Genomic DNA, 13,209 nt, shown 5'->3' on the forward strand with positions numbered 1-13,209 from the left:
GCTAGAAGACTATTCCTCCGAATCGGGGGAAAGCTTAGGCCTGGTCTGCACTTAAAAATTAGATCAACCCTAGTTATGTCACTTGGGGCTGTGAAACACTGTGTATCCTGAGTGCCGCAGTTAGATTCACCTAACCACCCATGAAGAGGCGGCTAGTTTGATGAAAGAATTCTTCTGTCGACCTAGCTACTGGGGCTGCGAGAGACGGATTAGAAAAACCCCTTCTGTGGAAGTAGGGCGTGTCCAAGCTGTGCCTTGTAGCGAAGGCAAGCCCTCAGAGAAGCTGATTGGTGTGACAGCTCCTAAAACAGATTCAAAGTAATGTCATTTAATATCTCTTGGGGGATAGGAGACTGGCTTGCTCAGTTCATTAGCCAGACTCATACGCTGTCTTCCTCACCTCCACTTTCTGCCACTTCCTCACCTCCTTTTCTGTTGGTTATCTGCACAGCACAACGTTCTCGATAGTTCTGCTTCCCAGCCCACACTTATCACTGAGCAGACATGGCAGCATGTGTCCCTTCAAACAGATGTTATTTTCTTTCACACACAATGTAAGAAAATATCCTACTTCGAATCTTCTCCAAACTGAGCAGCAGCACCCTTACTAATTCTCACCAGAAAGCACAGAAAGTTACACCTGTGCACACCAGATTTGGTGCCATGTAGTGCTATTTAGTAAAATCATTCTTAATAGTGTCCAAAGCAGAAAGAAAATACGGAAAGTTATAATAAAGTTCTTCTAGAAAGATTCAATCTGAATTTACTAATGGGAGTGAATTGCCAAATAGGTTCTTTAATACAAGTTGTACATCCGGGCACAGTAGAATACTCTGGTGGTAAAAGAATGAGCCGCATGAACTAATTGCTTTAAACACTAATTTCCTATTTACAATCTTGCCATCTGCTTCCCAGGTCCCAAAGATCAAGTGAAAAAACAGAAACAAATCACCAATGTGAAAAACTTTGCAAATCTGGAAAACAAACCCCAGCACAATGAGATTTGGCAGAGAAACCTCCTATTTCAACTAGAACATCCCCTCTTCTCTTCAAGTCTGGGTCTCACAGCTACTTGGCTACAATTTACAGACATCCACCCTGCCTTTTCCAGCACAATAAAATACAGCCAGCTATACTACCATAGGAGGATTCATGCCAGACAGCAGTATTCCGGCTTGGAGCCTGCAGAGGGAAGTGATCCTGCATTAAAGTCAGAAGCGTTCCCAGAAACAACAAAACTAGATGGCCTGTTTCTTATGAGATTAGATGAACCAAATTAGGGTTTATGATTAGTTCCAGGTCTACATACAGAAAATGCCTCCAGCAGATCCAAAAAGGCCCTTTGCACTGCTGCTCTAAGCCCTGGTCTACACGACGAGTTGAGGTCGAATTTAGCAGCGTTAGATCAATTTAACCCTGCACCCGTCCACAAGATTAAGCCATTTTTTCCAACTTAAAGGGCTCTTAAAATCGACTTCTGTACTCCTCGCCCGACGAGGGGATTAGTGCTGAAATTGACCTTGCCGGGTTGAATTTGGGGTAGTGTGGTCGCAATTCAATGGTATTGGCCTCCGGAAGCTATCCCAGAGTGCTCCATTGTGACCGCTCTGGACAGCGCTCTCAACTCAGATGCACTGGCCAGGTAGACAGGAAAAGGCCCATGAACTTTTGAATTTCATTTCCTGTTTGGCCAGCGTGGCAAGCTGCAGGTGAGTGCAGATCTCAACAGCAGAGGTGACCATGATGGAGTCCCAGAATCGCAAAAGAGCTCCAGCATGGACTGAACGGGAGGTACGGTATCTGATTACAGTATGGGGAGATGAATCCATGCTATCAGAACTCCGTTCCAAAAGACAAAATGCCCAAACATTTGAAAAAATCTTGAAGGGCATGAAAGACAGAGGTTATAACAGGGACCCGCAGCAGTGCCACGTGAAACTTAAAGAGCTCAGGCAAGCCTACCAAAAAACCAGAGAGGCAAACGGACGCTCGGGGTCAGAGCCCCAGACATTCCGCTTCTATGATGAGCTGCATGACATTCTAGGGGGTGCAGCCACCACTAACCCACCCTGTGCTTTGACTCCATCAATGGATTATCATGCAACAGGGATGCGCATTTTGAGGATTAGGAAGATGAGGAAGAGGTTGAAGATAGTGCACAGCAAGCAAGCGGAGAAACCGTTTTCCCCCGAGAGCCAGGAACTGTTTCTCACCCTGGACCAGGAGCCAGTACCCCCTGAACCCACCCAAGGCGGGCTCCCGGACCCGCCAGGCGGAGTAGGGACCTCTGGTGAGTGTACTTTTGTAAATAAAATACATGGTTTAAAAGCAAGCGTGTTTAATGATTAATTTGTCCTGAAGACTTTGGATGCATTCGCGGCCAGTACAGCTACTGGAAAAGTCTTAACGTGCCTGGGGATGGAGCGGAAATTCTCCAGGGACATCTCCATAAAGCTCTTCTGGATGGTCACTTGTCGTTGAAATAGGGTAATTTTATTAAGGGGACATTCAAAGGTGGCCGTTCCTGCTGGGCTGTGTGCCTGTGGCTGAAAAGAAATATTCCCCACATAAGTTGTTGACAGACTTATGCCAGCAAGGCTTGAGCTAGTGAGCTAAACATAGCACACTCCCAGTTGCAGAGCAGACAAACCCACTGAGGCCCAAAGGTAGAGGTCCCTTCTGCAGTTTAAACCATTAAATGATGGGGAGGAGAAAAAATGAAACTGGACAACAGATGCATAAAGAAACTTATGTGCAGTGAAGTCAGAGTCTAGGCATAGATCAGGGTCAGAATCTCAGACACTAGTGTGAATCTGAGTTAAGCCTTGTCCATACACAAGTTGTATCAACTTAACTAGAATTAATTTAAATGGACTTAGTTAAACCAGTGCAAACTCCTGTTTGGACACTTATTAATCAAAAACTGGCTATACTAGTTTAGCTAGCACCAGTAACAAGCTAAGATGATGACAGTTTTAAACTGATCTATACAGTGTCTGCACAGCATTTGCACTGGGTTAACTAAATTGAGTTCAAAACACACCTTTCAATGAACTGGTGCAACTCAGTGTATAGATCAGGCCTTGTTAAAAAAAACCAACCCAACATATGGCTTGAATTTTACAAGCCATAACAAAGGTGTGCCACATTACACCATGAAAAGCTTACACTAAATTCTTCCTGGAAACTAAAGGGAAAACCCCTAAGGCAGGGGTTGGCAACCTTTCAGAAGTAGTGTGCCGAGTCTTCATTTATTCACTCTAATTTAAGGTCTCACATGCCAGTAAGACAGTTGAACGTTTTTAGGTCTCTTTCTAGAAGTCTATAATATATAACTAAACTGTTGTTGTATGTAAAGTAAGTAAGGTTTTTAAAATGTTTAAGAAGCTTCATTTAAAATTAAATTAAAATGCAGAGCTCCCCGGAGCGGTGGCCAGGACCCAGGCAGTGTGAGTGCCACTGACTATCAGCTCGCATGCCGCCTTTGGCGCGCGTGGCATAGGTTGCCTACCCCTGCCCTAAGGCAATGTGAAGCAAACCACACGTGCAGAGAAGCTATTCCAACTCTTTTGGAGACTTAACAAGCACTTGACAAAGGAAACCTTGGGTTCCATCTGTTGCAAAAGGCTACAGTGCTGCCTCCTGGGAAGGGCAATGTCGCTGAAGAATGCAGATTACCCAATTCTATGTAATTACTGAATAACAGTATTAAAGATTGGCTTAGGCTAGTGTCACACTGCAATCCACCTTGACAGGCTGTGAGGTTGCATACTGGACAGTAACAAATAAAGAGGTTTCAGTGAAAGAACAGTACTGTATCCAGGCACAGTTCAAGATTCTTGGCTAATCACATTTATGAAACTAAACAGATTATCATGGTACTCTGATTTTAGGGGAAAATGGAAACCCATTTATTTAAAGACCTTTTAAACAGCTAACCCTGCATGAGGTGTGTAAGAACTTCACTCTCAGGAACACATATATTCTGAATACAAATATGGAAATCTGATTCCAAAGGCAAAACAGACAAGGGTAAAACCTCTCCCATGCAGAGAAGACAGCCAGAGCTGCCTGTTCCCCCTTACTGTTATACCATGCCTACAAACTTTTAATCTGTCTACAAAGCTAGGGAATTAAAGCATGGTTAGTCAGAAGATCATGGGAGTCCATCTTTGTTCTGTGACCTGCATATCATAATGCTGTTTACAAGTCAAAAAGGTGATTTTCTTTTCCTCAAGGAAAACTGGGCTGATCCTTCTGTGTCTTACATCAACACATACAAGAAAGGGTCTGCCACCAAACATAGGTGACCATTTTGTTACTGAATGGAATCTAGATTACTCAAGAGACAAGCAGAGTAAAGACATGTCAGTAAGGTAAGCGGATACATTTGATGTTATTTGCTGACGGCAATCACACCTCAAAGATTGCTCATGTATGATATCTAGTAACAATAAGGGTATGTAGTTTATGTGTAAGTATTACAGGATCACAATTCACGACTGGCAGAGTGCGGGAGAACCACGCATAGTGTAAATTCAGGGAAGTGAAATAAGCCAGCCAAATAAACCCAACATCAACAGTGCAGTCAGTATCGTTTGTTTACACAATGGGAACTGCGGTCTGATTGTCTAGATAAAGTACCTTTTGCATTTTCCTGAAAACCTTCAATGGCACCAGTGCCATGGGAGAGAAGCCATAGCCTCAGTAATGGCCAGCATGGAGAGTGACACTCGGTTCTGGGACAGATTTCACACAGACGTGTCCCATAGCACACTGCTGTCCTTAGGTTAAATTAGAACCTAACCACAGAAAATCCTGAATAGTTTTTCAAATGTGAACAGAAGAACTTCAAGTCTGGGTTTAAAAGTTCCCAGAAGTAATTTTCTAACCAATATGTGGCTTAACAGGAACCCAGAGAAATTACCACAGAGTTGGAAAAAAAGCACTAACACCCACCATTGACCTGTGCCCTTGGAATCAGATTTCCAAATAAGGCCATCAAGCAGAGGGTTTTATTGGTCAAACAGAAGTTACAGAGAGCTGACTGCTTGTTGGGGTACTGTATGTCACTATAAAAAGCACTGAAAGAAAGCCACACCCCTGAAGTGGCATATGGTGAGACTCCCTCCTTAACAGAGTCAAGAATTTATTCTGAAAAAGCTTTTCAATTAAAATATTTGAGCCATCTCCCTAGTTAGTGACCTCTTTTACCAGTATTAGTAAGGGAACCCAATACTGCAGAACATAACTCTGTTAATAACATGTTCTAATATTGGTTTATCACACACAAAAACTTCTTGACTGTGATCTTAATAACTACACACAGCAAGGATGAAAACCAAAACGGACACAAAGTTCTGCATTTACAGACATTTTACCTCTGCCCCAGAGCTTGCTCAACATCCATGGAAGCCTAACTGTTGACTGCTCTGCCCTAGCATGCTAATAACCCACCAGTCACTCAACACCCAGATAAACAAAGGGTTATTAGCACAGTCACAACCCTGCAGCCAGGGCCCAGACTGAACACCTGTTGCAAAGCACCCAGGAAAGAATGAGGCATCCATAAGCACCCCCGACTCTTTCAGCCTGTTCCCTGAGCACAGAACCAGTGCTCTTAGGAAACAGGCAGGTGTTCGCATAGCACATAGCATGCTGGATAGTGAAATACAAAGGCCATCTTTGGTGACGGTATGGACTACAGAACAGACCTTTATAGCCAGGATTGATGTATTCATATATCAGAACACGGCAATGGTCATACTACTGGGTCAGACCCGTGGCCTGTCTAACCCAATACCCTGTCTTCCAACAGTGGCCGATGCCAGATGCTTTAGAGGGAATGAACAGAACAGAGCAATTATTGAGTGATCCATCCTGTCATCCAGTTCCAGCTTCTGGCAGTCAGAGGTTTAGGGACACCTAGAGCATGTGGTTGCGTCCCTGACCATCTTGGCTAACAGTCATTGCTGTACCCATCCTCCACAAGAATATCTATTCTTTTTTGCCCCCCCCAAAAAACTCTCAGCATGCGATTGCATTTGATGGGTTATCCTGGGCACACTGGGGCCGAGCGATGGGAAAATATATAGTTTGGGGGGTGTTAATGGATACCACAGACTTTTGTTGCCATGCCTTGTGATTCAGGGTTTATATACTGCTGCTTTCATAATTATATTGTGCTTTTAAAAAAAACCAGCAACTAATCAGGGGTTAAAATAAACTTGTTTAATGGCCAAATTTAAAAAAACAGAGGATAATTCCCATTCCTTTGCTATTTGTAAAATACTATTCTTGTACCCTGTAAGCAGGTTTTAGAACATGCCTGAACCACCCATTAAGACCAACTCATTAGGCTCTGTAACAGGCCTGTCCTCTGAGAAAGATTTACAGATTGCTTAATAGACCAACTGGAAGTGATTACCACTGCCTGCAGGAGATTTCAGCCTAAGGGACTGATTTAATTGGCTTGCAAACCATGATGACGTAGTTTCAGATACACAGCAATGGGAGTGAAGCAGCCGTATAATCACTTTGTAACCCCAGGTTTCAGAGCAGCAGCCGTGTTAGTCTGTATTCGCAAAAAGAAAAGGAGTATTTGTGGCCCCTTAGAGACTAACCAATTTATTTGAGCATGAGCTTTCGTGAGCTACAGCTCACCTCATCGGATGCATGTAGCTCACGAAAGCTGATGCTGAAATAAATTGGTTAGTCTCTAGAGGTGCCACAAGTCCTCCTGTCCTTTTTGAACATTATTTGTAGATGCCCTGAACTTTCTCTTGCCCACAGCCCGCCCATTCCGCATAACCACAACGGATCCAGTCATACCTACAGGATGCAGCCTCACCTACTGGCGTTTAATGCCACTCCACATTTTGATGGAGCCAGAGCCCCTGTGCACCCTTTGCAGTTTGCAACGGGAGCATAAATCAGGGAAAGGCACAATCGCCGCCCGGGCGACCCCTCCTCCACGGGGACGCAGCGGGAAGGCACCTGCTGGTGCTGGCAGGGGCGGGGAATTACCGAAACAAGGCTCGCTAGCAAAGCAACGGGAAACGGGCGCCTGGGGACCAAGGACTGCGCAAGGCAGCCACAGCCCTCGCGGCTCCCGGGTGGCAGCGGGAAAGAGCTCGCGTGCCCCCCCCCGCCCCCGCCCCCGCCCCCGCGGGCAGGGGGCCCGAGCTGCCTTCCGGACGAGCCGAAGGGTCTTTCGCCCCCAGTCCCTGCCATCGAGGCTCCGACCCCTCCCCAGACATTTCACACCCGGGGCCTTGGCCCTGCCCCGGGGCCGCCAAGCGTCCGGGGCCCCCCCCCGCGCTCCCCGGGGCCCCCCCCCCGCGCTCCCCGGGGCCCCCCGCCCCGCCCCGCCCCTCCCCGCCCCTGAGCTGCAGAGCGGGGGGGCGCCCCCCCACCTCCTGCCCTTCACCCCTGCGGGGGCCCCTCCCCCCCGCACGACAGGAGCCCCCCAGCCCCGCCTCCTTCCCCCTGCCGGGGGCCCCCCCTCAGTGCTGGGGGGCTCCCGCCGAAGCCCCTCCCCCGTCACCCCAGTAGGGGCCCCCCCCGGCCGCCGCCCCTACCTGACACCACCAGCGCCTCGTTGGGCCCCACCGTGTGGCAATTGCCCATGGCGCCGGCAGCAACGGCACCGCCCCGCCCGACTCTCCGCCGCAGCGCCCGCCGCGCCCCGCCCCGCCCCGCCCCGCCAGCGGAAGCGCGTCACCGGGGGGGGGAGACTCGCTCGGGGCAGTCGCCATGTTGGGAGGGGCGCCCGGCGGCGGGCGGACCCCGGCCGCCATGTTGGATTGAGGGCGGGGGGGGCAGAAATGGAGCAGCCGCCATGTTGGATTGGAGGGGTTGTGGGGGGGGGGTCCGTCAGGCGGCACCGCGCTGGGGGTGTGTGTGTGTGGGGGGGGTGTCAGGCGGCGCCGTGCTGGGGGTGGTGTGTGTGGGGGGGGGGGTGTCAGGCGGCGCCGCGCTGAGGGGGTGTGTGTGTGTGGGGGGGGTGTCAGGCGGCGCCGCGCTGAGGGGGTGTGTGTGGGGGGGGTGTCAGGCGGCGCCGCGCTGGGGGTGTGTGTGTGTGTGGGGGTGTCAGGCGGCGCCGTGCTGAGGGGGTGTGTGTGTGGGGGGGTGTCAGGCGGCGCCGTGCTGAGGGGGTGGGTGTGTGTGTGTGGGGGTGTCAGGCGGCGCCGCGCTGGGGGTGTGTGTGTGGGGGGGTGTCAGGCGGCGCCGTGCTGAGGGGGTGTGTGTGTGTGGGGGTGTCAGGCGGCGCCGCGCTGAGGGGGTGTGTGTGGGGGGGGTGTCAGGCGGCGCCGCGCTGGGGGTGTGTGTGTGTGTGGGGGTGTCAGGCGGCGCCGTGCTGAGGGGGTGTGTGTGTGGGGGGGTGTCAGGCGGCGCCGTGCTGAGGGGGTGGGTGGGTGTGGGGGGGGTGTCAGGCGGCGCCGTGCTGAGGGGGTGTGTGTGGGGGGGTGTCAGGCGGCGCCGTGCTGAGGGGGTGTGTGTGTGGGGGGGGGTGTCAGGCGGCGCCGTGCTGAGGGGGTGGGGGGGTGTGTGGGGGGGTGTCAGGCGGCGCCGTGCTGAGGGGGTGTGTGTGGGGGGGGGTGTCAGGCGGCGCCGTGCTGAGGGGGTGTGTGTGGGGGGGGGTGTCAGGCGGCGCCGTGCTGAGGGGGTGGGTGGGTGTGTGGGGGGGTGTCAGGCGGCGCCGTGCTGAGGGGGTGTGTGTGGGGGGGGTGTCAGGCGGCGCCGCGCTGAGGGGGTGGGTGTGTGTGGGGGGGGGGTGTCAGGCGGCGCCGTGCTGAGGGGGTGTGTGTGTGGGGGGGGGTGTCAGGCGGCGCCGTGCTGAGGGGGTGTGTGTGTGGGGGGGGGTGTCAGGCGGCGCCGTGCTGAGGGGGTGGGTGGGGGTGTCAGGCGGCGCCGTGCTGAGGGGGTGTGTGTGTGTGGGGGGGTGTCAGGCGGCGCCGTGCTGAGGGGGTGTGTGTGTGGGGGGGGGTGTCAGGCGGCGCCATGCTGAGGGGGTGTGTGTGTGTGGGGGGGGTGTCAGGCGGCGCCGTGCTGAGGGGGTGTGTGTGGGGGGGGTGTCAGGCGGCGCCGTGCTGAGGGTGTGTGTGTGTGGGGGGGGGGTCCGTCAGGCGGCACCGCGCTGGGGGTGTGTGTGGGGGGGGGGGGTGTCAGGCGGCGCCGCGCTGAGGGGGTGTGTGTGGGGGGGTGTCAGGCGGCGCCGTGCTGAGGGGGTGTGTGTGGGGGGGTGTCAGGCGGCGCCGTGCTGAGGGAGTGTGTGTGTGGGGGGGTGTCAGGCGGCGCCGTGCTGAGGGGGTGGGTGGGTGTGGGGGGGGGTGTCAGGCGGCGCCGTGCTGAGGGGGTGTGTGTGTGTGGGTGGGGTGTCAGGCGGCGCCGTGCTGAGGGGGTGTGTGTGTGTGGGTGGGGTGTCAGGCGGCGCCGTGCTGAGGGGGTGTGTGTGGGGGGGGGGGTGTCAGGCGGCGCCGTGCTGAGGGTGTGTGTGTGGGGGGGGGGGGTGTCAGGCGGCGCCGTGCTGAGGGGGTGTGTGTGTGGGGGGGTGTCAGGCGGCGCCGTGCTGAGGGGGTGTGTGTGTGGGGGGGTGTCAGGCGGCGCCGTGCTGAGGGGGTGTGTGTGTGGGGGGGTGTCAGGCGGCGCCGTGCTGAGGGGGGTGTGTGTGTGTGGGGGGGGGGGTGTCAGGCGGCGCCGCGCTGGGTGTGTGTGTGTGTGTGTGGGGGGGTGTCAGGCGGCGCCGCGCTGAGGGGGTGTGTGGGTGTGTGGGGGGGTGTCAGGCGGCGCCGTGCTGAGGGGGTGTGTGTGGGGGGGGGTGTCAGGCGGCGCCGTGCTGAGGGGGTGGGTGGGTGTGGGGGGGGGTGTCAGGCGGCGCCGTGCTGAGGGAGTGTGTGTGGGGGGGGGGGTGTCAGGCGGCGCCGTGCTGAGGGGGTGGGTGGGTGTGTGGGGGGGTGTCAGGCGGCGCCGTGCTGAGGGGGTGTGTGTGGGGGGGGTGTCAGGCGGCGCCGTGCTGAGGGGGTGTGTGTGTGTGGGGGGGTGTCAGGCGGCGCCGTGCTGAGGGGGTGGGTGGGTGTGTGGGGGGGTGTCAGGCGGCGCCGTGCTGAGGGGGTGTGTGTGTGGGGGGGTGTCAGGCGGCGCCGTGCTGAGGGGGTGTGTGTGTGGGGGGGTGTCAGGCGGCGCCGTGCTGAGGGGGTGTGTGTGGGGGGGGTGTCAGGCGGCGCCGTGCTGAGGGGGTGGGTGGGTGTGTGGGGGGGTGTCAGGCGGCGCCGTGCTGAGGGGGTGTGTGTGGGGGGGGGTGTCAGGCGGCGCCGCGCTGAGGGGGGTGGGTGTGTGTGTGGGGGGGGTGTCAGGCGGCGCCGTGCTGAGGGGGTGTGTGTGTGGGGGGGGGTGTCAGGCGGCGCCGTGCTGAGGGGGTGTGTGTGGGGGGGGGTGTCAGGCGGCGCCGTGCTGAGGGGGTGGGTGGGTGTGTGGGGGGGTGTCAGGCGGCGCCGTGCTGAGGGGGTGTGTGTGTGGGGGGGGTGTCAGGCGGCGCCGTGCTGAGGGGGTGTGTGTGTGTGGGGGGGTGTCAGGCGGCGCCATGCTGAGGGGGTGTGTGTGTGTGGGGGGGGTGTCAGGCGGCGCCGTGCTGAGGGGGTGTGTGTGGGGGGGGTGTCAGGCGGCGCCGTGCTGAGGGGGTGTGTGTGTGGGGGGGGGGGTCCGTCAGGCGGCGCCGCGCTGAGGGGGTGTGTGTGGGGGGGTGTCAGGCGGCGCCGTGCTGAGGGGGTGTGTGTGGGGGGGTGTCAGGCAGCGCCGTGCTGAGGGAGTGTGTGTGTGGGGGGGTGTCAGGCGGCGCCGTGCTGAGGGGGTGGGTGGGTGTGTGGGGGGGGTGTCAGGCGGCGCCGTGCTGAGGGGGTGTGTGTGTGTGGGTGGGGTGTCAGGCGGCGCCGTGCTGAGGGGGTGTGTGTGTGTGGGGGGGGGGTGTCAGGCGGCGCCGTGCTGAGGGGGTGTGTGTGTGGGGGGGGGGGGGGTGTCAGGCGGCGCCGTGCTGAGGGGGTGTGTGTGTGGGGGGGGTGTCAGGCGGCGCCGTGCTGAGGGGGTGTGTGTGGGGGGGGGGTGTCAGGCGGCGCCGTGCTGAGGGGGTGTGTGTGGGGGGGGTGTCAGGCGGCGCCGTGCTGAGGGGGTGTGTGTGTGTGGGGGGGGGTGTCAGGCGGCGCCGTGCTGAGGGTGTGTGTGTGTGTGGGGGGGTGTCAGGCGGCGCCGTGCTGAGGGAGTGTGTGTGTGTGGGGGGGGTGTCAGGCGGCGCCGTGCTGAGGGAGTGTGTGTGGGGGGGGGGTGTCAGGCGGCGCCGTGCTGAGGGGGTGTGTGTGGGGGGGGTGTCAGGCGGCGCCGTGCTGAGGGGGTGTGTGTGTGTGGGGGTCAGGCGGCGCCGTGCTGAGGGGGTGTGTGTGGGGGGTGGGGTGTCAGGCGGCGCCGTGCTGAGGGGGGGGTGTGTGTGGGGGGGGTGTCAGGCGGCGCCGTGCTGAGGGGGGGTGTGTGTGGGGGGGGGTGTCAGGCGGCGCCGTGCTGAGGGTGTGTGTGTGTGGGGGGGGTGTCAGGCGGCGCCGTGCTGAGGGGGTGTGTGTGTGGGGGGGGGTGTCAGGCGGCGCCGTGCTGAGGGGGTGTGTGTGTGGGGGGGGTGTCAGGCGGCGCCGTGCTGAGGGGGTGTGTGTGTGTGGGTGGGGTGTCAGGCGGCGCCGTGCTGAGGGGGTGTGTGTGTGGGGGGGGGTGTCAGGCAGCGCCGTGCTGAGGGGGTGTGTGTGGGGGGGGGGGGTGTCAGGCAGCGCCGTGCTGAGGGGGTGTGTGTGTGTGGGGGGGGTCAGGCGGCGCCGTGCTGAGGGTGTGTGTGCATGGGGGGGGGGGGTCAGGCGGCGCCGTGCTGAGGGGGTGTGTGTGTGGGGGGGTGTCAGGCGGCGCCCTGCTGAGGGGGTGTGTGTGTGTGGGGGGGTGTCAGGCAGCGCCGTGCTGAGGGGGTGTGTGTGTGTGGGGGGGTGTCAGGCGGCGCCGTGCTGAGGGTGTGTGTAGGGGGGGGGGTGTCAGGCAGCGCCGTGCTGAGGGGGTGTGTGTGAGGGGTGTGTGTGTGAGGGGGGTGTCAGGCGGCGCCGTGCTGAGGGTGTGTGTGGGGGGGGGTGTCAGGCGGCGCCGTGCTGAGCGAGTGTGTGTGTGGGGGGGGTGTCAGGCGGCACCGTGCTGAGGGAGTGTGTGGGGGGGGGTGTCAGGCGGCGCTGTGCTGAGGGGGTGTGTGGGGGGGGGTGTGTCAGGCGGCGCCGTGCTGAGGGTGTGTGTAGGGGGGGGGTGTCAGGCGGCGCCGTGCTGAGGGGGTGTGTGTGGGGGGGGGGTCAGGCGGCGCCGTGCTGAGGGTGTGTGTGGGGGGGGTGGGGTGTCAGGCAGCGCCGTGCTGAGGGGGTGTGTGTGGGGGGGGTGTCAGGCGGCACCGTGCTGAGGGGGGGTGTGTGCGTGAGGGGGGGGTGTCAGGCGGCGCCGTGCTGAGGGGGGTGTGTGTGTGTGTGGGGGGGTGTCAGGCGGCGCCGTGCTGAGGGGGTGTGTGTGTGGGGGGGGGGGGTGTCAGGCGGCGCCGTGCTGAGGGGGTGTGTGTGTGTGGGGGCGGGTGTCAGGCGGCGCCGTGCTGAGGGTGTGTGTGTGTGTGGGGGCGGGTGTCAGGCGGCGCCGTGCTGAGGGTGTGTGTGTGGGGGGGTGTCAGGCGGCGCCGTGCTGAGGATGTGTGTGTGGGGGGGGGTGTCAGGCGGCGCCGTGCTGAGGGTGTGTGTGTGTGGGGGGGGTGTCAGGCGGCGCCGTGCTGAGGGTGTGTGTGGGGGGTGTCAGGCAGCGCCGTGCTGAGGGTGTGTGTGTGTGGGGGGGGTGTCAGGCGGTGCCGTGCTGAGGGTGTGTGTGTGGGGGGGGGGTGTCAGGCGGCGCTGTGCTGAGGGTGTGTGTGTGTGGGGGGGTGTCTGTCAGGCACCGCCACGCTGGGTGGGGTAGGGTGGAAGTGCACGGGGGCGGGGGGTGTCTGTCCTCAGTGCCACACTGGGCTGGATGTTGTGTCTGTCACCAGCTGCCCTATGGGTTTGGTGAGGAGCTAGTAGAGAACATGTTTACAGAGGGGGATGATCATTGTATGCAGGGCTGTACATCTCATGAAGTAGTGTTCAGCTGCCCCCGTTCTTATAACTGTCACAGTTGTGGCCTTTT

The 13,209-nt window shown here is 58.2% G+C and overlaps 1 protein-coding gene across 5 annotated transcripts in view; it reads right to left on the reverse strand.

Annotated features, from left to right (window-relative positions):
- FLOT2 (flotillin 2) overlaps nt 1-7,696 on the reverse strand; it is a 31,319-nt gene extending 23,623 nt beyond the window's left edge. For 2 of the 5 annotated variants that reach the window (XM_073315933.1, XM_073315931.1), the window contains exons 1-2: nt 7,581-7,670; nt 2,413-2,546 (exon numbers count right to left, since the gene is read on the reverse strand). Coding sequence is in view for 2 of the 5 variants with exons in the window: in XM_073315928.1 (XP_073172029.1) it covers nt 7,581-7,629 (49 nt within the window). In the remaining 3 variants the exon portion in view is untranslated. Of the gene's footprint in view, nt 1-2,412; nt 2,547-7,580 lie in introns of all 5 variants that reach the window. The other 3 variants (XM_073315928.1, XM_073315930.1, XM_073315934.1) reach the window with 2 other exon arrangements.
- Between the last annotated feature and the right edge of the window lie 5,513 nt (nt 7,697-13,209).

The sequence above is a fragment of the Lepidochelys kempii genome, chromosome 17, assembly GCF_965140285.1.
Source record: "Lepidochelys kempii isolate rLepKem1 chromosome 17, rLepKem1.hap1, whole genome shotgun sequence".
Taxonomy (NCBI): domain Eukaryota; kingdom Metazoa; phylum Chordata; order Testudines; family Cheloniidae; genus Lepidochelys; species Lepidochelys kempii.